This window comes from Onychomys torridus, chromosome 6 (assembly GCF_903995425.1).
Source record: "Onychomys torridus chromosome 6, mOncTor1.1, whole genome shotgun sequence".
NCBI lineage: Eukaryota > Metazoa > Chordata > Mammalia > Rodentia > Cricetidae > Onychomys > Onychomys torridus.
This window is the reverse complement of record NC_050448.1, coordinates 79,249,881-79,276,014: the sequence shown is the minus strand read 5'-3', so window position 1 is coordinate 79,276,014 and position 26,134 is coordinate 79,249,881. Positions and strand designations below refer to the sequence as shown.

Below are 26,134 nucleotides of genomic sequence, written 5' to 3'. Positions count from 1 at the left end.
AGTGCCCTCAGGGGCCAAAAGAGGGTATGGGATCACCTGGACTTGGAGTTGTGAGCTACCTGACTGTGGGTACTGAGAAGCAAACCTGAAATCTCTCAAAGGCCAGGAGTACTTTTTAGCCCTGAACTATCTCTTTAGCTTCCCTGGCCTCAAACGCTTTATTCACCTTCTACTGCTAACACACCCAACCAACTCTGGCTTCATCTGCCCAGAGACAACTATTTCTTGTTGCAAATGCATTAGGATTTTTCTTCTTTTTAATCCCCTCTTGAAAGCCAGGGCCATATGACTTTTTTCTTTTAAGGCTAGGATTAGGGCTCAGTGGTAGAACATACAAAAACCAACCAATCTCCATACCCTATACTCACACATGCTATTGTTTGGACCTTTGAGTTTACGTCACCATAGCCCAGAGTACAGAGTAAATGGGGACTAAATCTAAAAGCCTAGAGCAAAGCCTATAATTGCAAAGGCAGGTATCTCTTGTGAGCTTACGGCCAGCCCGCTCTACATAGAGTTCCCAGACAGTCAGGGCTACAGAGACACTGTGTCAAAAAGTAATGTCCTTAAACTTCACGCCCACCCCCCATCACTCTAGCCCAGACAGAACTTGGCCTCGGGCCAAGCGAGCTTGGGCTGTGATTTCCCATCAAGTGCTCAAACATTCAGTTACCCAAGTCTATCATTAACTTCTTTCTTCATGTCTTCCAGGCACTGTGCCTGACTTGATTTGTTATTGTAAACTACAGGCTAGGGAGGGTGAAACTCGAGACACTCAGGTTTTCAGATACACGTGCAACCAATTCCTAGTCTGCCACTCTGCAATTCAACACAAGATGTGTATACCTCTCATGCCAGCACTTGGGAAGCAGAGGAAGGCAGATCTGGGTTCCAGGCCAGTCTTCTCTATATAGAAAGACTCTAATACACATGAACAAGGACACCAATAGGCATGCTAATGTGGAAGGAGGGTCTTCCCCAGGAAGAGCACAATAAGTGGTTATTCAATACCAGATGGTTACCCCTAAAAACATACAAGTAACATGACATGGGCTGAGCAGTTTGTATTTTATATTTAGGCGTGTGCACACACACAGGGAACAATTATAAAGAGGCCGTGAATTTGAGTGACAAGGAAGGATGTACATGGAGGGGTTAGAGGAGGAAAGGGGAGAAATGATTTAATTATAAACTAAAAAACCCATTAATTGCCAGGTGGTGGTGGCGCACGCCTTTAATCCCAGTACTCGGGAGGCAGAGGCAGGTGGATCTCTGTGAGTTCGAGGCCACCATGGTCTACAGAGCTAGTCCAGGATAGGCTCCAAAGCTAGAGAAACCCTGTCTCAAAACAAACAAACCAACCCCCACCCCCCAAAAAAAACCCTGAGTTTTAACCCTCGGCACAGGGGGCACCCCTGCCTGGCAAATGCCCCTTCCGTATCTGAGATGGGACAGACAGGGATCCCTTTACATGTGGCTTCGAATTCTGCCATTAACAGCCCAAACTCAAGGTATCCTCTTTAAAATCTGGCCAGCACGGCTCCTGCAAGGCAGTTTTCCACTGTCCTAAGGCTAACTGCACCAGGTGAGAGCAGTTCAAGACGGGGTTCCAATCCTTCCCTGCTTGTGTCAAATGAAGGAGAAAGCATCCGGTAAACCATGTGCACAAGTCTCAAGGCATATAAACCAGAGGGTCCAGTATTAATAAAGGTCAAAATGATGAAGACACATTATGTCTCTCAAATAAACATGCGGAAGAACTGTTTTCTAAAAATAAAATACATGTTTTATTTGGAAAAAGTCAGCTTCTTACACAGGTTTCAAATCTGTATTTTCACCCTGTCAATTACAATGGTATTTTAAATGCATTGAATACAATTCAGTGTCATTTATCTTTTCTGCCTCTATTTAGAAGACACTGGGTTAAAAAAATACTACATACAATTCCAATCTGGTCCATCCTTCCTCCTACCCTTACACTGAACCCATTTTCTACATTTCGGGTAAGTGAAAGGGGTCACAAAAGCTTCGGTTTGTGGAGTCACGACAGTCCGATAATTGTAAGCATGATAGAAGTTTCTCTAAGCACTGGTGCATGTGGCAGGGAGGTGGGTACTTACTGAAACCAAGTGAACTCAGCAAACTCCCTCCCTATTTTATCTTTTATTGGCTTCCCCGGGGCCAAACTCTGACCCTCTTGGTTTTGCAAATACTGAAAACAATGTAAAAAAAAAAAAAAAAGATAGCACATTCAGTCCGTACTGAGTATCTCACATACAGCTCTAAACTAGAATAGCATAGAGAAATGGAGCTATCAAAAATCAAAGAGGAAAGGTCTCGGAGGTTAAGGAGGATTCCGGGTACTGGGGGGATGTGGCTCAGTGGTACAGCATGTGCTTAGCATGCTTGTGGCCCTGGGTTCAATCTCAGAACCACCAAGCCCCCCCAAACCCACACAACTCAAAGATTACAAGAGTTTCATACCATAACCAGGGTCTTGGAAAACCCAAGCTGAATTCAGCTGATGCCTGAAATACTTGTTTATATTAAATCCTGTGTTGAATAATGTTTTGTAGATTTTAATCTAACATTTTTGCAGTAGATTTCAAAAATGGCAACGACTTCTAACCACTCGATGTCTCTGAACAGGAGCAAAGGTAGCAATTTAGTGACAACATTCTAGCTCTATGCTTGCAGTAAGCAAGCATCTGAGAGGAGGTACCCAGCAGGTGACGGACTGGCTACAACAGCCAAGATGTTTCCAGAATTTCATGCTTTGAATTTCTTAAATATATACCTAGCAGGCACCTACACCAGGCAACTATGATGCTAGAAAAATACTTTCATCAGGATTTTATAAATCTCCAACTTTTAACTAATATTTCTATCCCATAAATGTTCCAGTAACAATTCCCGACAAAGCATTACAAACAACAACAAAACAAGATTAAGGTTAGAGTTACCTCAAGCAAGTTAGTTGTTATTCTTCCTTTTAAAATGACATTTAAAATAGATGAATTCAGCAGAGTGGTTTTAAAAGTTAAGGCTCTCTAAAGAGTTCTAAAACTAAAACTTAAGGCACATATTATAATCTTCATGAGACTGTTAAAAGCTAAGATTAAAACAAAACAAAACAAAACAAAAAAAATCCCTAGTTCTTTCCCATATCCTCTGCCAACCACTCCCTACCTAAAGCATAGTAAATTTTGAATTCTGGCATTGGTAAGGAGTGAACAAAAAAACAAAAACAAAAACAAAAAAATCCACCAATGAACACCTGGTAGGTTTCCACACAAATGTCCACTGTCTGCATTGAGCACCACTGGTAGACTAGAGGCCAGCAGGATGGTTTCGGATGTCTCGGGTCACATACTGCTCTATCCCTGCTCCAGTTCAGACGGGACTCTCCTCCTCTGTGGGTTCCCCAGAGCTGTTCGCTGCTTTGGTTACTTCCTTGGGCTTCTCATCACCACCTGTGCCAGCCTCATCCGCTTCCCTTTTCTGCTTCTCCTCTGCTTTCTGTTCTTTGGCCACAAGTCGGTAATTGATGCCCATGCCAATGAAGAGATAGATACCTGCAATAATGAGGATCACGCCACAAGCCCAATACGTGTACTTGTAGTCTCCATACATGTCATTGAGGCGGCCTAAGGATGCAGAAGACAAGGCTCATGAGGAAAAGCAAACAAGGAAACCTCTCCCCAAAGTGTAAACATCCTCTCAGAAAGACACCAAACCGACCTTCAAAGAACCCATAAATGACACACTAGCACAAAAATGAATTGCTAAATATTCTATTTATAGTGCTGGTTTTGACTGGCTGTGTATTTCCTATTTTCAAATTGGAAACAATTGACTCTTGGCAAATCTGAATGAGAAGACGGGATTATAATCCGTTCTCTTAATACACAATGAAAAACTAATTCAAAGGAAGTTTGAAAGTGTCCAAGGCCACACAGGGCTACTCCAGTCACCAAGGACAAAGCTCTTTATCAGCACTTCCTGGAGAACACTTGCTCTGTAGCCAACAGCACCCTCTCAGCACCAAACCCCCCAACATATCTTCTAGCAATTACAGAAATTCAAGCACATCGATGTTAAGTAACTTCTTCAAGGTCACGAGGCTAGTAAGGGAACACAAAGAGTCTGAGTTGGGGCCTGCACTGCCACCTCTGTGCTACAGGAAGACTCTCTGTGTTGACACCGAGTCAATTTGGAAAATGGCATCACATCCTCCCCCATCTTGGGAGAGGGTGATGTCTGATGGTAACGAAACCTATCATTGACCAATGTGAATGGAACGCCACAGGGCTAACTATTACACAAACGCTAAGTGTCACAGGGAGGGTTCTGGACCAGAACATGGTGGTGGAGACTAGTGCGTGGGTGAGGAATGCTGCTTCTTTTGAAGCATCACCCAGAGCTGAGATAGCAGGAAGACAGACCTGTCAAGGAAAAGAGGATGGACAGGACCCCAGTGCAAAGGCCTGGGGGTGTGAGCAGGAAAGCAAGGGCTGGGTCCTAGAGCAGAGAGCAAGAGGCCAAGGGTAGGAACCAAGGTTGGAGAGACAGGCAGGATGGCTGAGCTCTGCAGCTTTGGAAGTCGAGTAGGGAATGGGGTACTGAAGCAAGATGAGCGAGTTTAAAGGGTGGTAGTCACGTTAGAGAAAGGAGGCAGATTAGAAAGAATGGGAGGAGGCCGGGTGGTGGCGCAAGCCTTTAATCCCAGCACTCGGGAGGCAGAGGCAGGCGAATCTCTGTGAGTTCGAGGCCAGCCTGGTCTACAGAGCAAGATTCAGATTCAGGACATTACCAAAACCACACAGAGAAACCCTGTCTCGAAAAAACAAAATAAACAAAAAAAAAAAAAAAAAAAAAAAAGGAAAAGAAAGAGTGGGAGATGAAACTGACATGATTTAGCAACCCAAGGGAAGGAGCTAGAAAGGAAGCCATCTATAAGTTCGGTGGCACCTGCCTATAATCCCAGCACTTGAGTGAGGGGAGAACACGGGTGGGTCAGGAGATCCAGTCAATCTTTGGCTACAAAACAAGTTAAAATCTACTGGGCTGAATAAGACCCTATCTCCAAAATAAAATAAATCACCATGAGCACCCAAAAGGAGTTGGAACATTTGTAGAGATAGTTATTTGAGAGTTATCTTGTTGTGTAAGCTAATGCTGATCTTTTAAGTCACAATCAACCTGCCTCAGCCTCCAAGTGCTGAAAAAAAATGTGTGCACCAGCAGCCCAACATAGGATTTAATAAAAGAAAGAGTGCACACCTTTAATTCCAGCACCTGGAAAGCAGAGGCAGGCAGGCAAGATGTGAGTTTGAGGCCAGCCTGGTCTACAGAGTGAGTTCCAGTACAGCCAGGGCTACAGAGAAACCTTGCTTTGAAAATACAAAAACAAAACAAAGGAGTTCTCAAATTATATAATGACTCATAAACTAATGTAACTGAGCCAAATTATCCCACCTCCTAAAGCTTTTGACTTCACTTATGAAACTGTTACTAAATAATCCTAGATCCAAGATACACACAGTGGTTAGGACAGCTGCTCCTGTACTCTGACCTTATGAAATATCTACTCTTCGGCCTATTACTAGAATGTGCTTTAAAGGTAGAGGTGCTTTCCACGGGTTACTTTTATAATCAGAACAGAACCCAAAATGTAGGGAGATATACCATACCTAAAAGTGGTGGTCCCAGGAGGACAGGACAGCACTCCACAATGGTCACCAAGCCCACAGCACTGGAGAACCTCTGGGGTCCAACGAGGTCCATCAGTGTTTCAAATAATACAGAGCTGAGCCAACCAAAGGCAAATCCAAAGACTCCCGCGTAGATACAGAATCCAACATAGCTCGTAGACAAAGGTGCTAGCAAATGGCACACTCCATTTGCAACAACAGAAGCAGCAAAGAAGTACTGGATCCGAGGTCTGATCCACTTAGTGTTGGCTGCAAGTCCCATGGAAGGTCTGGCTACCATATCGACAAAAGCCAGAATGGAAAGGAGGAAGGCTGACTTCTCACTGGAATAATGCTGACTCTTACCATAATTACTAAGAAACACCAAAGGGGTAAAGAGTCCAAAAAACATGACCACATTTCCAGATAGGTACAGCAAAAAGCCTCTGTGGGCAAACAGGGACAGGTCCAGGAACTTATTAATTGTTTGCAATACTGATGACTTTTCGCCTTTGGGGCTTCCTCCAATGAGATCTGTGTTTGCATCAGATTTTCCAGCTTCCTCAAGAGACTCTTTGGACTTTAGTTTTTCTACCTTGCCTGGTTTAGGCCCTATTGGTCGCATCAGGGATCCAGCTACACAACAGTTTAGCAGGAGGCCCCCAAGAATTAGGAAGCTTCCTCTCCAGCCAAAAATACCAAAGAAAGCCTGATTAAGTGGAGCCAAGGTAGAGAGGAACACAGGGCTGCCTGCCATGGCCAGCCCATTGGCCAACGGTCGCTTCTTGTAGAAATACTTGCCAATCATGGTCAGAGCAGGGTTCAAGTTGAATGCAAGCCCAAGACCTAGGAAAGGAACAAAGATAAGACTGTCATAAGCAGAAGTACATGAGGCTGAAAAGATGGCTCAGTGACTAAGGGCATGATGCACTGCTCTTGCAGAGGACTGAAGTTGGATTCCCAACATCCACACTGGAAAGCTCACCATCACCTTGTAACTCCAGCTCTAGGGAATCTGATGCATGTGACCTAGCTAAACCTGTCTCCTTGATCCAACTATATACCATAACCGCTGTGCCCTTGATCCAGCTGTGTACAATGAAGTCCTTGTTCAACTATATATACGGTAGGTAAGCACGCCGATTTCAGCGGTCCTCTGTATGTTTGTCCTTCCTTCATCCCTTCACTGCTCTAATCAGATCAATCCCTGAAGCTGGGCTGACACAGCAAACTTTGTTCTAGCTCAAACACTGAATGACATGAAAAGCTGCTTATAATACACAGTTAACAGAAAGAAAATGATAATAAGAATAAACAAAATCTGCTAGGCGGTGGTGGCACACGCCTGTAATCCCAGCACTCGGAGGCAGAGCCAGGTGGATCTCTGTGAGTTCGAGGCCAGCCTGGTCTACAGAGTGAGTTCCAGGACAGCCTCCAAAGCTACAGAAACCCTGTCTCGAAAAACAAAAACAAACAAACAAACAAAACAAAACAAAACAAAAAAAAAAAGAAAGAAAGAAATAGTATGGCAGGCCATACACTTGAATGTCATAATATTCAACAGCTCATTTTCTCTCTCTCTTTTGGTTTTTCAAGACAAGGTTTCTCTGTAGCCCTGGCTATCCTGGAACTCACTTTGTAGACCAGGCTGGCCTTGAACTCGGAGACAGACCTGCCTCTGTCTCCCAATCGCTGGGATGAAAGGTGTGCACCATTACTTCTTGGCTCATTTTCTTGATTTGATGACTAAATAAAAAATGGAGAAGGCTTACCAAGAGTACTCTTAACCTTCAGAGAGGTGTTACCTGGATAGCACACTGTCCTATTCCAGTAAAAGCCTATTCCCACTGGGCAGTGGTGGTGCACACCTAATCCCAGCACTTGGGAGGCAGAGGTAGGCTGGATCTCTGAGTTCGAGGCCAGTCTGGTCTACAGAGTGAGTTCCAGGGCAGCCAGGACTGTTAGACAGAGAAACCCTGTCTCGACAAAACAAAACAAACCAAACCATGCCTATGCCATGGTGAGAGTGGAACTGGTTCATTCCTTACACCATGTGGGTCCAGGGGACGACTCGGGCTCTTCCTTGACCCACTGAGCCATCTCACTAGTGCTCAGTTCATCAGCAGCTCTCTAAAATGACATTTTTCAAGTGCACTATCAGACGGTGACAAGAAATCAACAAGAAATTAATCGGTAGCCACTCACCCCCAATGACGCCAATGCACAAGTAAAGTTCCTTCACCGTGTTACAGAAGGACGCTGCAATCAAGCCACAGCCAGACAAGCAGCCACCAGCAATCATTACCGGACGGCTGCCATATTTATTCACGAGGACACTGCTGATAGGACCTAGGAGGGAACAACACAGGTAGGAGCATAAACTCTCATATCCAAGAAAGACAAATTAGAAGAACTTCCCTGTGTATCTAGCTGGCTAAGGTACGGAGTTGACTGTATGTTAAATGCCTTGGCTCCCTCCTGTATGGTCCTGATGTGAAGAAACGCTGGGAGGATGGGGACGTGGCACAAGGCTGCGGCTGCCATGGCAAGCGGCACCCTGTATGTAATGACAGCAGCGTGAAGGCCACTCTTCCTCATCTAGACAGCAAGTTCAAGGCCAGACGAGGCCCACGAGGCCCTGCCTCGAAAACCAAAAGGAATCAAGTCAGGCAACACTCGGTAAGAGCCGAGCTAACCACTCAAGAGGATGGGGATGAAATGACAGGCTGTCTAGATGAACAGACAAGGGTATTCTAAAGCTGTTGTTTTCAAGTGCGGGGAAACCTAAGTGGTTACACACTCTGGGCAAGGTGACTACCACCAAGTCACGCCCCAGTCCTAGGACACTTTTTTTTTTTTTGATTTATTTATTATATATACAGTGTTCTGTCTGCATGTGTCCCTGCAGGCCAGAAGAGGGCACCAGATCTCATTACAGATGGCTGTGAGCCACCATGTGGTTGTTGGGAATTGAACTCAGGACCTCTGGAAGAGCAGTTGGTGCTCTTTAACCTCTGCGCCATCTCTCCAGCCCCTAGGACACAATTCTTAATAAAACTAAGGATGTCCACCTTCAGGTGGTTCATAAGCCTGATAACTACATTGCACGCTGTTGTGTGAGGTACTTCTCCCTCAGACTCTGCCATGGTGCTAGTGCTTTGCTTATGGAAGCAACAGAAAGAAGAAAAGCTAATAATGTTTGCCAATTATAAAATGAATGGTATTCAACTTCACAACTTGTAATTGTAAAAACACTTGAGTTTCACACGTCATAGATAAGGACTTGAGAAAGAATGGCTGCAGGACACTAACCTGCCTGGTTACAGATGACTACAAATAACCAAGACTCTGGATTCCACCCTCACACGGGAGAAGAAAAATTCATGTCAAAACTCAACCCAAAAGCAAGAGATTGACAGCCAGGAACTTTAAGAGATAATTAGGTCAGAGCCTCATGAATCTACTAAGTGTCTTTATGACAGAGCCTAAGGGAACATATCTCCTCTGCTGCCATGTGAGGCAGCTGGACATTGGTTACAAAGAAGAGGCCCTCAGAGGCCCAAATGAAAACAGCCACTTCATGAAGTAGGGGTCATTGGAAAACTTTTTTTTTGGAGCTGAGGATTGAACCCAGGGCCTTGCGCTTGCTAAGCAAGCACTCTACCACTGAGCTAACTAAATCCCCAACCCAATGGAAAACTTATGTTTACAGTTTGTATAGGATGAAAAAATACTGGACATTGATAGAATATCTGTACAAGAGTTTCATATGAATTATTTGTGCGGTTTTATAGAGCCAGAATCCTAAAATAAATATTGCCATACTGCTCTATGAAGTTTTAAGTTAGTGTTATCCATTCTATAATATTTGAAATACCAAAAAATGAAAAACAACAAAAGCACTCTGATTTTTTTCTCTTTGGCCAGGTGTGGGGGGGCTCACACCTTTAATCCAGTCTTTGGGAGGCAGAGGCAGGAGGAAGTCTGACTTTATGACCGGCCTGATCTACACCGCCAGGGCTCCATAGAGGCCCTGCTTCAACCAGTAAACGAAATCAAGAGTGCACAGGCTACAGAATTGACAGCTGTATGTGATGAAAATTCTTAGGGGCTGTGTTCTTTAGAAACCAAACGGAAGCACCCATTTAATGAGCATCCTGCCAAAGTTCATGACCAGCAATCTGTCTTTCCGTTACTTCAGAAAGGTCCTATGAACTGTCATCGGAGAAAAGAGAAGGGGCAGTAAACAGGTCCACTGGCATGAGCTCAGAGAAACATGCTAGTTAACTGAAGGCTCTAAGCAGCTAGAACTATAGAGAGACTCTGTCTCAAAAAACCAACCAACCAACCAGAGAGAAAGAGAGGACTGTTAGAGAGCACAGCTGAGAGACAGTACTGGCTTCTCTGTGAGAACCCTGGCTCGGTTCCCAGCACCAATGGCAGCTTGGAGTCCAAGGGGATTTGAAGCCTTCTTCTGGCCTTCATGGTTACCAGGCATTCACACGATACCCAGGCATACATACAGGCAAAACACCCACACACATAAAAGAAAAAAAAATTAAAAAAAAAAAAATTCAAAGTTAAAAACAAAAAAAAAAATACACAGGAGGGAAAAGCAGGTCTTCAAACTGCTGCTTCTGTCCATTTCTCCCTCTTCAAATCAACCAACTTAATTATGTTTAATTAAATTATGATTTCAACTACACAGTGCTATTTCAGGGCTTATTACATCAAAAAGAATACCAGATGTAGTGTTCTCTCTCTCTCACTCACGACATGGAGCCAGAGCTGGATGTACTCAAGAGACTCACTTAGTAAAGACTGCTGAATCTGCTACCAACTAAGTCATTCATCATTGAAATGCAGATGAGAGTCTTTGTGTTAAAGATCTACACTGAGTATAATCCAAGACACTAACCTGTGATCAAAAACCATCTTGTTAGATATCTAACAAGACAACATGGAACACTGTCCACCAGCTCGAACAAACCTTTGCTGCAGAATTCCTACTCAACAACCTCAAGTTTTATTGTAGGCTTCACTTTTAGTTAGCTGGGGTTGGATGTCTCTAGGTAAAATATGCAGTGTTTGAAATGAGCAATCTACTTTCGACATAGCCTCCACACCAGGCCAAAGCAAACAAAGGAGAATGATAAAATTTAAGTAACAGCTAAAATGCTTTTAGAACTCACAGTATCATAGGAACAAGGGAAGATTTTATTCAGCTTGGTTTTGGTGTGTGCTCTCGTGTACATGTGTGCATGCCAGCCAATAATAGGGTACCAGTTGTCTTCACCTCTTTGTGCCTGTGGGACAAGCCCAGCCCTTAATTTATACATTTTACCTGAGACTTTAACTAACTATACTATTCTAAACATTTGAGTAACTTTAAAATCTTGCAATTCAATGTAAAGATGCTTACTTTTCAAGTGTCTGGCACAGAGCAAGAGGAACAAGGTTTACACACATCATTTTACAAGAGCTCTCAAAACACTAATACTAATACTCAGAGACCTCACGCTTTCACTTCTGTTCCAGCAAGCAGTAATGGATGAAGGGAGTAAGAGCTGCCAGCATTATCGGCATGAAAGCATGCTCCTCATACAAAAGGTCAGCAAGCAAAGCTTCAAAGCTCCTCCCTGAGTAAGTATTACAATATAGACTCAGCCAGGTAGTGGTGGCTCTTTAACCCCAGCACTCGGGAGGCAGAGGCAGGCAGATCTCTGTGAGTTCAAATCTAGCCTGGTCTACAGAGGTGTTACACAGAGAAATCAAAAAGTGCAGACTCTGGCTGCCTAATATACGGTAAAAAAGAGGGCCATGGTGGGTACTCACCTCCGGCATACATGACAGCCAGCATGATGGATGATATCCATGACACTTCACTGGTAGTAGCATTGAATATACCTTCAATTTCTTTAAAGAAGACAGTGATGGATTTGGGAAATGCATAAGAGAAGCCAATAGAAATGAAAGCTCCAACTACCACTGCCCACCCCCAGCCTCCATCTGGGGGGGTATATCCAACTGGTCCTCCAATTGCAGGTGGCATTTTAAGTGTTGACGAATCCCAAAATGCAGTGCAAATCTAGTATCTGAAAGATATGAAATGGAAAAAAAAAAGTCAGCAACCAAACAGCCTCCACAAATCCTTTTTCTGCAGTAACAGACAGACTTGCTTGGCTCTTGACAGAGTCACACCAAATGCCTTTTAACCATCTGAGTGACAAAGGAAATAACTTACTGGGTTTGTTGTTTCAGGCCAGGGAAGGGTATATAGTAAGACCCTGTCTGTCACCCCACAATTCCATTGGACCTACTCTCTTACTCTTCTGCTTGTTTTTCAACCTTCTATTTCATTTTACTTTGTGATTTTTTAAAAAATGGCTTTTTAGCGGCATTGGGCAGTGAACATTTAACCAATTTACTCTATGAAAAATAAATACCACATACTCTAACGCGGCCAGTTCCTACAATCAAGGAAGTAAAACAGATTTCAACGGAAATAAACGTGCAGATACCCATCAGTGTGACAACCACCCCAATCACTACGAAACAGAAAAGACAGGCGTTCTAACTGTCCATGTGGGCTAAGGTTGATGACCCTCCTAGTATGTTTGGTTTGGTTTTTAAAAACTGGTTGCCTTGAGAGAGAACTTCACATTCAGCACAGGCTGACTTCAAACTCATACGTGGCTGGTTGACCTCAAACTCCTGATTCTGCATCTATCGTACAAGTGCTGAAATTACAGGTTTTTCCCTACACACTCAGTTTTGCATCAGTGTACACAATGAGTTTCACTAACATTCTCACACAACTTACCCCCTATTCCAAAGAACTACTAAAAAGATGAATTAATTATCCTTCTGCCTCCATGTTTTACGCACATATACATGTGTGTTAAGAATCCAACTAAGCTGGGTGGCAGTGGCACACGCCTGTAATCCCAGAGCTAGTCCAGGACAGGCTCCAAAGCTACAGAGAAACCCTGTCTCAAAAAATCAAAACAAAACAAAAAGAATCCAACTAAGCTGCTGGGGTGGTGGTGCAAGCCTTTAATCCCAGAACTCGGGAGGCAGAGGCAGGCTGATCTCTGTGAGTTCAAGGCCAGCCTGGGTTACAGAGTGAATTCCAGGAGAGGCGCAAAGCTACACAGAGAAACCCTGTCTCTCAAAAAAACAAACAAAAAAGAATCTAATAGAGAAAACGTGAGATTTCTTTCTTCTCTTCTCTCCCTCCAGAGTTCTGGCCTAGATCTATGCATTCACAAATTTTCCTTCCTTTGGGGCCCCAGATTTTTTACTCAGTGAGACATGGGATGAGTAATTTCTTCTGTAATAGAGGTGGGTTGAGAAAGACCTCAGGCACCTGTTCTTAGAAAATATAGTTTTTACTTAAACGTCTTATCTGAATATAAGCCTCTGGATTATTCTTTAAAAAACAGTGTAGCCAGGCGGTGGTGGTGCACACCTTTAATCCCAGGAGGCAGGCAGAGGCAGGCAGATCTCTGTGAGTTTGAGGCTAGCCTGGACTACCAAGAGAGTCCCAGGAAAGGCGCAAAGCTACACAGAGAGACCGTCTCGAAAAACCAAAACAACAACAACAACAAAAAACACAGTGTAGAGGAAAAAATCTTTGTTGTAGGGCATTTCACTCATGTCAGAGAAAAACATTTTTACAAGCCAGGTTTCTTAAAAATTGAGGCAGGCAGATCTCTGAGTTTGAAACCAGTCTTGTCTACAGAGTAAGTTCCAGGACAGCTAGGGCTGTTAAAACAGAGAAACCCTGTCTTGAAAACAAACAAACAAGCAAACACACTGTACCCACTGAATAATAAAAAGCTGCATATTAATAATAACATGCTAGCAGATTTAAGTCTAAGTATGGGTGCTCCTGGCATTAATTCCTTTTCCTTCATCTCAGCATGAAAGTTTTCCAAAGAACTACAAAGATGCCTTCATTTCCAGCAAGAGCATTTACATATACAGAACAACACGTACACACACAGAGCACTGCTGTCACAAATCAAGCCCGGACTAGAACAGCAATACGTGCTGGACGTGGTTAAACTCTGAGCTTAGCTGCCAGCTAGGATTTGTCAATTAAAGACACTTCTAATTTTCAGTCATGAAGACTTGCCTCATCAAGTTAATAATACCTTTTCTACAGCATCAAGATTTAACTTAAGTAACTAAGAAGATTCACAAGTAAACTAACATAGTCCAAAATAGTTCTGGGGGAAAAAATTCAAAAACCCAGGAACAGATTCAATACAATTTTGTCACAACCATCATTTTACAACTAACATAAAAATTCTAACATTAAAAAGCCCTCCATTTTACACCAGCAGCTCTCTTCTGTACATAGACGGCTTCTTCATCCCCAAAGGAAATTCCAGGACTAGACCCTTTGCCTGAAGTTCAGAGAAAGAGAACATGGATACAGCACATGTTAAAATCCAGACTATGCCCAAAGCACAAAAGTTTTTAAGATTTTAATCTTACAATGTGCAGTAGCCCCATCAGCTTAAACGTTACTGCCTTCAAAGTAAGGGGATGAGCAAAGAGGAGGAGTGATGAGAAAGTGTGCCTTCCTTCTAAGGACACGGCCGGCAAGCATAGTGTGCCAGAAACCCCAGCAGGAAGGAGTGAGAACAAAGAGCAGATGACAGGAAACAAGCTCCACATCACTACCTTCAAATGACAGGAGAAACAAGAGCTTTTTTTATTGTCTTTGCCAGATATGTCTCACCATGTAGCCCTGGCTGGCCTTTAGTTCAGAGATTCATCTGCGTAAGTGTCTGGGAATGATTCCATACTGTTAATCCCAGCACTTGGGAGACAGAGGCAGGTGGATCTCTGAGTTCTGAGGCCAGTTTGATCTACATAGTGAGTTCAAAGACAGCCGGAGTTACATAGTGAGACTCGCCCCCGCCCCCATACAAAAAAAAAAAAAACAACAAAAAATTATATTAGCGTGCTGGAAACATGGCTCAGTGGTTAAAAACACATACTGCTCTTGCAGAGAATGCCAGTTCACACTGTGTGATTCATAAGCACTAGACTATTCAGCTCTGAAGGCACACACACATACATGTGCACTCTCACACAGACACAGAGGTTGGGGGGGATATGATGCATTTTAGTAAGCAAATCTAGAAAGCCAAAGTTGTATTCCAGTTCCCATGCCCTGGACTCTCTACAGAGAGGAGTTACAAAGCCCTAGGAAATGGTAGTAATTTCCCTGCACTCTCCTACCAATATGTAAAACAACTCCCATCTCCTAAGGATACAACGGCCAGTTGAGTGAATGTAAAAGATATAGAAAGTATCTGAAGTTCAATGTACATTACTAAGCACAAACTAGTCTTAGGCTTCAAATCAGGCACTTACATCCTCAAGGCTGATTCAAAGTAGCCGTTGGCTATCAGAGCAGCCTCCTGTTTTTTATTTGTTTTGATCCAGCTTCTTGGCTTATAAAACAAGTGGGGGGAGGGGGAGGGAGGGAGGGAGAGAGAGAGAGAGAGAGAGAGAGAGAGAGAGAGAGAATGAGAATGAATTAGGCTGGGAGTGAATCTCAGTAGCAGAATGTATAACTTAACATGCACAGGGGCCTAGGTTTAGTCTCCAGCAGTTACTATTCCACCTCCACCTCCCCTTTAAGAAAGAGGGTGAGGGGGTCAGCCGGGGGGGGGGGGGTGGCGGCGCACGCCCTTAATCCCAGCACTTGGGAGGCAGAGCCAGGCGGATCTCTGGTCTACAGAGCAACCCTGTCTCGAAAAACCAAAAAAAAAAAAAAAAAGAAAGAGGGGGCGTCAACTGAAGAATGGATTAAGAAAATGTGGTACATATACACAATGGAGTACTACTCAGCAGAGAAAAACAATGACAGCATGAAATTTGCAGGGCAAATGGATGGAACTAGAAAAAATCATCCTGAGTGAGGTAACCCAAACCCAGAAGGACAAACATGGTATGTCCTCTCTCCTAAGTGGATACTAGATATAAAGCAAAGAACAATCAGACTGCAACACACAGAACCAGTGAGGCTACATAGCAGAGTGGACCCTAAGATGACTGTGGCTTATAATAAGTTTTGGTTTTACTCAATCACTGGGCAAGCCTCAGTGAAACATTTCACTATTAGGATAAGAATTTATACTGTATCAAGCTGATAATAGAATTTAAAAAAATTAAAAAAAAAAAAAAAAGAAAGAGGGGGAAACATCTATGAAAAGTAGAACTCTGACTACTGGACTTGACTAATATGACACTCAGCAATTATAAAATGTATAACTTTCATGCTACATAAAGAAATAGCACAAAAAGTGTACACTTGTCTCTCTACAAACTTCTACTTGCCCCTGCCCTCTGAAGACAGGGATTAAGAGCTCACACCACCACGGCCAGATGATACGGTAATAGGACACTGTTGGTTTAGCTACTATGGAAAACAAAATGTAGATTAATAAAAATTCAGACTACGGTTGCCATTTGATCCAACCATCATACTTCTAGATGTCCACTTCTAAGTACAGGAATCTGAGTGTCAAAGACATATCTGTACTTCCACATGCTTTGCTGTATTAGTCAAAAATAGGTAAGACACAGGCTGGTGAGATGGCTTGGCTTGGTGGGTAAAGGTACTTTCAAGCAAGTCTGGTCATCCCCGTTTGATCCCTGGAATCTTCAACCAGACAGTAAGAGAGCTGACTCCAAAGTTGTCCTCTGACTTCCACATGAATGCTGTGGCACACAGGCCTGCACATACATACACAACATGCACACATCCATACAAATAATTTAAAAATTAAAACAGGCAAGACATAAAAGCAATCTAAATGTCCATCAATGGCACTGCATGCAGTAGAGTATTACTAAGCTTAAATAAAATAGAAAATCTGGTCATTTGTGACAATATGTATACCCCCCAAGGACACTTGCTGAATAAAACAAACCAGATCCAGAAAGGTAAATACTATAGTTTTACGTGTCTGTTCAAGTGTGATACTGTTCTGTCTTGTGGGTAGCTTTTTGTAGAGGACTTATGGCTAAATATACTAAACCCTAGGCAAGCACTCAACCACTGAACCACACACACATGCCCAGCCTTTAAATAGCCTTCCTAATTGCTGAAGATATAAACCTTACACTCTGTTGTCATTAAAAATAATTACTGGATCTTTTATTAGGAATATACAATTTCTAAATGAGTACTTGATTTTCCTCAAATTAGAGTCATTATTAAACCACTTTGCCTCCCTTCTACCCAATTGAGATTTCTAGGTGATAGAGTGCTAATAGAGTAAGTACTAATATTATAATCAAAGAGTCTGGAGTAAGGATGTGTTTCTAATCTGCAAGGATTTCAGACCTGAGGCTCAATTACCTCTTTAGAGGTTCTTCCAACTGAGCTGTAGAAGACAAGGTTTGAAGGAATTTGAAGTATACTTACTGAGGTGAATCTACTGGGAAACAGGGCCAGAAAATCCAAGTCAAATTAAGATACCCATTTAATTGGTGGCACATACACTCTCTAAGTATTCTGCCTGAAGTTGTGAGAAAGACCCTACGTGGCCAAAGAACTTACTTAACCTGTGATATCATAATTACATACATAATCCAATGACAACAAGACCTATCTGCTGTGTAGGATTACGGTCTCTGGCTAGCTCACCTTCACACAGGAACAGGGGTAATGGAACCCAGAGGAATCCTTTCCCTAATGAACATCAGATTTCTGTAGCAGTTTGGTAAAACCTGTGGAACTCATCAGAATATACTTTTAAACAAACTGTAATCCCAGTCTCAGGAAGCTGAAGCTGGAGAATAACCATAAATTTGAGATCAGTGTAATGTGCATAGTGAGTTGAAGACCAGCCCAGGTTACAAAGTGACCCCATTCTTAAAATAACAAATCAAAAAAAGAATAAATTCAGATAAATAAATTCAAAAGTAGAACTATCAAAATATTTTTATTGGATACTGTGAGGTACTGGTATAATAACCATAGTAATTTTGAAATGGTGACAATTTCAGTATGTGTTTAACAGTTGATAAAGTATGAGGTTTACTGGTATTTCTGAGTCACATGTACTGCTAACACATGGAGCCTACAACCATAGTTAAAATTAACAAATTCTACTGAATCCCACACACCTTGGAGATTAATCCTGCAGACTCTAAGTTTAAAATCTGATAGGACAGAGGGAAAAAAAACCCTGCCATAGAAAAACAGAAGAGAAAATCAGGTAAAAGCATTGCTTTGGCTCTCAAAACTCAGTAACTGGGCTGAAAGGATGACTCAGGAGGTAAAGGCACTGCTGAGAAGCAACTCTTGCAAGCTGTCCTATCCTCCACAGGAACCTCCAGCACATACTGACTGACTGGAACACACACACACACACACACACACACACACACACACACACACACACACACACACACCCTCCTTTCTCTCTAAAGAAATAAATTTAAAATATTAAAAAAAGGAAAACCTAGCTGGTTGTGGTGGTGCACGTTGGTAGGATTTGAAAAAAAAAAAAAAAGAAAGAAAAGAAAACCTAGCAGGGAGGTGGTGGCACACACCTTTCATCCTAGCACTGGGAGTCAGAGGCAGAGGAATTTCTGAGTTCAAGGCCAGTCTGGTCTACAGATGGAGTTCCAGGACAGCCAGGGCTACACAGAGAAACCCTGTCTTCAAAAACAAAAGAAAAACTCCAACTCAATCACTAAGTTAAAAGACCCTCACTCTCCAAAACAGCTTACAAACAACAGTGTCATGTTTTCTTGTACAAATTTTTAAAATTTATTTAAAGAGAAAGAATGTACGTGTGTGAAGATGTGTGGACACACTCCATGGAGGTCAGAGAACTGTCCAGAGCTGGGTTCTCTCCTGCCACCTTGTGGACCCAGGAATCAGGCCTGCAAAGAACTGCCTCTACCAGCTGATCCAAGTTTCCATCCCTTCAGTTATGTACTGGGTTCTAGCCTGTTATGGTTGCAAAGGTTCCCCCACAGGTTCATGTATTTGAATACTTAGTCACCGGCTGGTTGCACTTGCTTTGGGAGGCTGAGGAATCTTTAGGTCAGGCCTAGCTGGAAGAAGCAGCTCCTTAGGGGCAGGCCTGGAGGGCTGTAACCAGCTCTGCTTCCTGACTGGCCAAGATGTGAGCAAGCAGCTGCTTGCTGCCTCCCGTTCCCTGCAGCCTCGCCTTCCGCACTAAGTAATACTGAAAACCTGCTGAAATGAAGCCTTCCTCCCTTAAGTTGCTTGTCAGGTATCTGGTCACAACTATGAGCAAAGTAACCGATACATACCCCCAGCACCCACTCCCACCCCAGGACTAATAATACAGGTAAAACAGAATCAGGGCCAAGACTTAGTTCTCAACCATCAGTTAGGCAACTTAGGACATCAGAACATTTTTAAGTTCTTTTCTCTGCAAAGGCTAAATCTGTCAAATCAAGTTGAGTATTATTATAGGTTGTAATTAGCATCAGGGTCGTGTTGAAAATAGAAGAACTGGATCCTGCTTGTTATTCATGGTCAGTGATACATACCCAAAGGCTCAGCCTTTGAAGCCCTTCTTGTTACTGTGGTGAAGGTGAGCTCCTTCTGTGACCACGTGAGCACTGAGCTTTGAAGCTCTTCTCTGCATGAGACTAGTACTCACTCAACAGTACGGATCTACTGGAAGATCTATGACCCTCTACCATTCCCCTAAAAGAAAAAATTAAATTACAGGAAGGAAAGTGTCACTTCATTAGATAAATTAAAGAACATGCAGAATTCTGAAAGATTAATTACAGCAATATGCTTAAGATGATTTAATTTGCCAATCATGGGTATACACCTTTGATCCCAGCCTGCAGGATGAAGAGGTAGGTGGATTTCCAGATGCCAGACCGATTCTGCACAGCGAGATTGACTCAAAAAAACTTAATACTCAGACAAATTAATATGGTAGAAAGTGGGAAACCGTGAAAATGTGTGTTTACACATGCGTGCAGGTACATGTACCTGTGTGAGCCAGAGATCTGCATGGTTTCTGTTGAGACAAGGTTTCTCATTTTGTCTGGAGCTTGCTCAGGTTAGGCAAGCTTAGAGAGAGCCTCTCAGATCAAGTTTCCACCACCTCTCCAGCACTGGGATTGAAGTGTGCACCCCTCCAGTTTGCTTGTTTTTCAATTTGTCTTTCGGAGACAGGGTCTCTGTGTGCAGCCCTGGCTGGCCTCAAGCTCACAGACCTGCCTGCCTCCACGTTCTGAGTGCTGGGATTAAAGGCTCTAAGAGAAGGTCAGACACACACGATGTACAGTGGGACCAACCCTAGACTGTGCTTTCATGCCCCTTCCTTCAAACTACACCTGTAATAAAGGTGTTCTAGATAATACACTGAAGTGCAATGAAATTACTGCTTTTTTAAATCATAGTGAAATGGCAGAATAGGCTGTGAAGGCAGAAGAGGAAAACCCACCACAGACTCCATGCAGAAGTAGCAAACATGGAATATACCTGATTTCTCCTAACCCTTTACTCAGCAGTAAAAACCTGACCACTCTTCAAGTCTTGCAATGAGCTCCCAATTAGAGGAAATAAATACAAAGGACAGCAGGATACATAAAACTAGGCCACAGTAAAACTATGCCATGAGCAAATTCAAAATCCCAAACAGGGAGAGCTAGGAGAAAAGGGGCCTGTTTCCTTCAAATAAACTACTTAGATGAGGAACCTATAGACTCCACAGACATCAACTAAATATAACATATGACCTTGTTTGTATCCTTGATCAAGGTAATTGATTATTAAAAAATGAGATCAATGAATATAAATAAAATTTGGGAAAATCTGAATACTGATGGATATTTGATGATGTTAATTTTTAAAGGTAGGATAATGTGATTATGGATTTCTGAACACTATCTTTCAGATAACTATGGATATAAAATTGGGTTTGAGCTAAAGCATTTCATAAACTGGGGGTGGTGGTGGTGGTGGTGGTGGTGGTGCACACCTATAGTCCCAGAGGCAAGAGGATCAAGAGTTCAAGGTTACCCTTGATACATAATGAGTTCCAGGCCAGCATGGGCTATAATATATGAGACCCTAGATCTCAAAATAATTTAGTAAAGTAAAATCTTTTACACTTGGGAGGCACAGGCAGGCATATCTCTGGGTTTGAGGCCAGCCTGGGCTATAGAGTGAGTTCTAGGCCAAGGCACACAGATAAAGCCTGTCCTGAAAAACCAGTAAATAAACTTCTATTTTAGAACTATATATCAAAATATTTAGATATGAGCCGGGGCAGTGGTGGCCCACGCCTGTAATCCCAGCACTTGGGAGGCAGAGGCAGGCAGATCTTTGTGAGTTCTGAGGCCAGCCTGGTCTACAGATTGAGATCCAGGAAAGGCACAAAGCTACACAGAGAAAGAAACCCTGTCTGGGGGGGGGGGGGGGGGGGGGAATTTAGATATGAAATAATTCCATCTAGGATTTGCTTCACAACAATCAGACACTGGGAAAAGTAGGTAGGGATAGCAATGAATCACTAGTGGCTCAGTTTCTTATGAATTAAAATTTCCATACTGAACTGTAGAGAAGGGTAGAGAAAACAAAGAAATTTCAGCTTCACCAATAAAAAGACAAGAGGGCAGAAATAGCTCTGAATTTTATCTACAGGTTTTATAAGTTGGGTGGTTCTGGTGCAGTCATACTACCTCAGGATTCCCATCAGTTAAAACGAAAATAAAATAAAACTTGTATTTGCTCTAGCAACACACATCCTTAACTCCACCCTGGCTTCTCCAGTCTCCAACACCTAGTCCCCTACCCAAAACCTGTCCATTTCCCCTTCAAGGATTCCCTCTGGGTACCCCACATGGTCCCACTCTGAACCCCCTTTGACTCCCTTTCCACGGCTTCCAAACATCTTCAAAAGTATGATTCCAAACTGCTGTCTCTCCCTGAGACCTTAAAATGACTAAGCCCCTCCATTAGCTGACATTTCTATTCCTCTCATTTTTTCTGGTCTTCTGTTTTTGGTGAAATTCTTCCAGCTTCTGCATAGCCCCCAGCACTGTCTGAAGCGCCCTTTCAACCTGTCACCACCACCGATGGCTCCTGAGCTCCCACTCCTTGGTCAAACCTGGTTAAACAGTATTTCCTGAGCATCTCCTCTCACCTACACAATACAGTATTTGTTCCTATGGTAACTTTCCCTAAAACTCAGTAACTGTCTGCTAAGAGTACTCAACTATATCTGCTTTCCAGCTGGACTACAAACCCCAGGGTAAGTGCTAGAATCCCATTCACTGTTGAATCCTAAATTTCTCAATTCACAACTTTCAGTTTTCCTTGCATTCAAGTTTATATTTCAGGTCCAAAAACAGTCAAGAGGGCATTCATTACACAGGGATAGGGACCTTAAATGGAGTGCATACTAGGAGGTGAGCTCAAGTGCAATGGGAATGAAGGGGTTAAGAAGTTGGGAAGGGCTGGAGAGACTGCTCAGAGGTTAAGAGCACCCACTGCTCTTCCAGAGGTCCTGAGTTCAATTCCCAGCAACCACATGGTGGCTCACAACCACCTGTAATGAGATCTGGCGCCCTCTTCTGTATACATAATAAATAAATAAATCATTTAAAGAAAAAATTGGGAAAATACTAATGGAACACTATTTTTTGCTTGAGTTTATAGGTATCCATAATCACTCCCCCACACTCCTGCCCTTAATCTGTTTAGGGGTTATTATGTAAATCCACAGCTAAAGCTTTAAAATGCTCCTCAAAATAAGAGCTTGCATAGTTAACAAGGTCACTGTAATCTGATAAACTGTACCTACTTAAATTCACAATGAAATTACTGAAATACACTCAATTAGAAAATTAAGCCGGGCGTTGGTGGTGCACACCTTTAATCCCAGCACTCAGGAGGCAGAGGCAGGCGGATCTCTGTGAGTTCAAGGCCAGCCTGGTCTACAGAGTGAGTTCCAGGAAAGGCGAAAAGCTACACAGAGAAACCCTGTCTCGAAAAACCATAATAAACAAACAAACAAACAAACAAATAAATAAATGAGAGAGAGAAGAAAATTAATCCTGAGGAGAGAGGTGGCTCAGTGTTTAAGAGCACTGACTGATGTTCCAGAGGAACCGGTTCAATCCCATGTCTGATCACGCCAGGATTGAAAAAAATAAATTAATTAATTCTAGGATGGGTGTGGCGTGGCATGCCTTTAATCTCAGCCCTGGGGAGGCAGAGGCAGGCCGATCTCTGCAAGAGAGGCCAGTCTGGTCAGAGCGAATTCCAGGACAGCCAGAGAATACAGAGAAACCCTGTCTCTATACCCCCCCAACTACACACACCAAAATAAATAAATCACAGTCTAAAAGTCTTGGATTATTGGTCATTTCTTATGGTAACTGGAAGGTAAAGTTGTAAAACTTGGATATTTTTACTTTGTTTTGAGAAGGGTCTCACTATGGAAAGCTTATACCTCCTACCTGTACACCTTGGATTTAATTTATAAGAGACTAAGGCCACAAAGTGAGACCCTATCTCACACACGCATCGCCAAAGACTTGGATTTAGGAGCACCATTTAGCAACTAACTAAAATAAGTAAGCAAAACCGAGATACAGTCTCTCTTGCCTTATTCAGCTGGCAGCTGAGATTAAAAAAAAATTAAAAAAAAAAAAAAAAATCAACCCTGCTTGACTTAGTTCCTATCCACCCTTGCCCACACTCTCAAACACTTACTAATCTTACACGTCATCATGTACTCATTTTGTTACAAAACCAGTTTTGTTTTTTTTTTCAATGCTGGCGATCAAATTTTGGGGCCTCAGGCATGGTACTCTACCACTGGGCTACACACCCCTAGCCTATGTCGAGTAATGCCTGAAGATTTCAAAATTAGTTATGGTTAATTAAAACAAAAAGTAGTTTGTCACTGCGTAACTAGCAGCAGGAGACGCCCGGTTTATAACGAGCCACTGGAAAACGGGAAAAGACTGAAGTAGTAACACGTGCGTTTCCTGGTTGAGTGATCAGAACTAGTTTTCGCAACTGCAGATTGCACCAAATACGCCACCATAAAGAAAGGCGAACATGCACTCGGAAGAAGGATGTACCTAGCACAGAGAGCGTGCATCTGACCAAATGTAACGCTATTGAAGTCTTCTCTCCAGGGATGCCTCAAGACCCCCGTGCCGGCCGGCAGACGCACAGAAGCCACAGGTAGGGACCACAAAGAGCCCCTAACCCGCCCCTTCCTCAAAGTTCACTCCAACCCCCGCAGTCTTGTCACGGCGGCCGGCCATGCAGCAGCTAGCTCCTCACACCACTCTAGCAAGCCACCAGGTGGGACACCGCCTGGCAGGCGGGGGAGGCTGGGCGGGCATGCCACGAGTCCTAAATAACTCCCGCCCCAGTCCCTTCCCTCCGAGCAGAAGGCGGCAGGAGTGCACCACGTGAACCGGCCTCAGGTCGTCCCTCTTCCGATCTAAGCATCTCTCCAGGCGCCTACAGTAGACTGGACTGGAAGCGTCTCCCACAAGGTCACCGGGCACCATGACCCGACTCCCGCAGCCCGGCGGCCGGCCACACCTGACCACGGACGGGCCCGCGCGGTCCGGCCGGGCGAGACGCTGTACCCAGAACCTTAAGGTCCCCTTCACCCACGCCACGTTCCGGGACCGTGCGGCTCCGCGCGCCCAGGATGCCCTCTGCCGGGCCGCCACCCCCGTGACCCGGGGACGAAAGCCTCCGCGTGCCCGCCGGACTCCACGACCCCAGCGGGGCACCAAGGGCACCGCAGAGTCGGTGCGGCGCGCTGCCCCGCTCAGCCCGGACTAACCGTTATGTGCCTCGCGGCGCCCGGAGTGTGCGTGACGCGGCGGCGCGGGCCGCCGTTCCTGGGAGCCCCGGGGTCCTGCTCGCGTCCCGTGCCGCCGCCGGGTTCCTTGGCTGCGGCACCCACACGGCGGACCAGTCACGTCGCAGCTCGCCACTTTGTCTGGCGGGGCAGGCGCGGCTGCCTTATAACCCGCGGGGGCCGGAGCATGCGCACAGGGGGTGGAGTCGGCCTCCCCGGCCGCCGCCCCCTCCCTGCCATACAGACACCGGGCTCGGCATCTCGCGCCTCTCCACGCCGTCGGCTGCGCGTGCCCGCCCGCTCGGCCGCGCGCGCCCGCGCCCCCGCGCCCCCCTCCCCGGCCACGTGACCCGGCGCCGGGCCCCGGAGACCCTGCACAGCCCCGGGGCGCTTTCCGGCGCTTGGAAGGGTGACTGCATTTCGCGCGTGCCCGGGACGCCATCGCGGGCCTCACCCCTCAGGCTCTGCAGGAGAGAAGGGAAAGGCTGCCCGGAGGCCGACCGTGAGCTGCGGAGGATGCTGGACGAGCCGAGGCGAGGGTGCGGGCAGCGTTTGAATGGACGCGGTGCGCGGCTCGGACGCTGGTGGAGTCCAGGAAGGGCCTGGAACCCGGGCTCGGAGACCCGAGGAAGTGGCTGGAACGCTCCGGGCCTGTCTCCTCGCGCTAAATCCGCCGCTGTAGAGGCGCTAGGAAGTTTAAGGTGCAATTTTACGCAAGTGTCTCGTCACAGAGCCCGACTTGTGGCATTTGATGAACGCTGAGCTTAAGGACGAGTCGGGAAGGAGGGACGGGCGGCCCCGGGGCGGAGGGTGTGCACGTCGGAAGCGCAGATGGGAGCGTGTGCTCAGGCCTGGTTTCTAGGGACACTGAATTTGGGGGACGGGATGGAATTATAGCTAGTGGAGTTGGGACCGCTTCATGCTAGGCACCGCGCCAGAATGAACTTGTGTGACCCTCACAACCTTAAGAGGTAGCTTCTAACTAAGAAGATTTTGTAAGTAAGGAAGCCCGGGCTTCATGAGGTTAACTGGCAGAAGTCACCAAGCTAGGAAGTGGCCAGCACTTAAAGTCAAAACTACAGAGCCTCGTGTAGGAGAGCCATTTTTGATTCTTGACTAACCCCAGATACCAAAGTCCCTTGAAGAGGTAAATTAGTAGTGTGTGTGTGTGTGTGTGTGTGTGTGTGTGTGTGTGTGTCTGTTTGTCTCTGTGTGTGTGTGTCTGTGTGTGTGTGTGTCTGTGTCTGTGTATGTTTGTCTCTGTGTGTGTGTGTGTGTGTGTGTGTGTGTGTGTGTGTGTGTGTGAAGACAGTGTTTCTCTGTAGCTCTGGCTGCCCAGGAACTCTGTACAGCAGGCTGGACCCTAACTCGGGATGCTCCTGCCTCTGCCTCGGGAGTGCTGGCATTAAAGCCCTGTGCGGCCACACCCGGTAAGAAATTTTTTTGAAGATTACTGCACACCAGAAGCCTGCCCTCCTCCTCCTGTGCCCTCCAGCCTGTCCTCACCTACACTCAGTTTTCTAACACTCTGAAATAGGCTCTGTAGTTTCTCTTGTGAATGGAGAA

At 44.6% G+C, this 26,134-nt stretch overlaps 1 protein-coding gene across 2 annotated transcripts; it reads right to left on the bottom strand.

Annotated features, from left to right (window-relative positions):
* Window positions 1–1,769: 1,769 nt before the first annotated feature.
* Window positions 1,770–24,833, bottom strand: Slc16a1 (solute carrier family 16 member 1). Of its 2 annotated transcripts, none has more exons than XM_036190966.1 (5): window positions 24,551–24,833; window positions 11,529–11,788; window positions 7,899–8,042; window positions 5,694–6,539; window positions 1,770–3,647 (listed from the first exon to the last, which is right to left on the bottom strand). In XM_036190966.1, exons 2-5 carry the CDS (start codon window positions 11,743–11,745, stop codon window positions 3,394–3,396), a joined length of 1,461 nt encoding a protein of 486 aa, XP_036046859.1. In that variant the 5' UTR covers window positions 11,746–11,788; window positions 24,551–24,833; the 3' UTR covers window positions 1,770–3,393. The 2 variants fall into 2 exon arrangements, with proteins under 2 accessions (XP_036046859.1, XP_036046860.1); XM_036190967.1 differs by lacking the exon at window positions 24,551–24,833 and adding an exon at window positions 15,087–15,161.
* Between the last annotated feature and the right edge of the window lie 1,301 nt (window positions 24,834–26,134).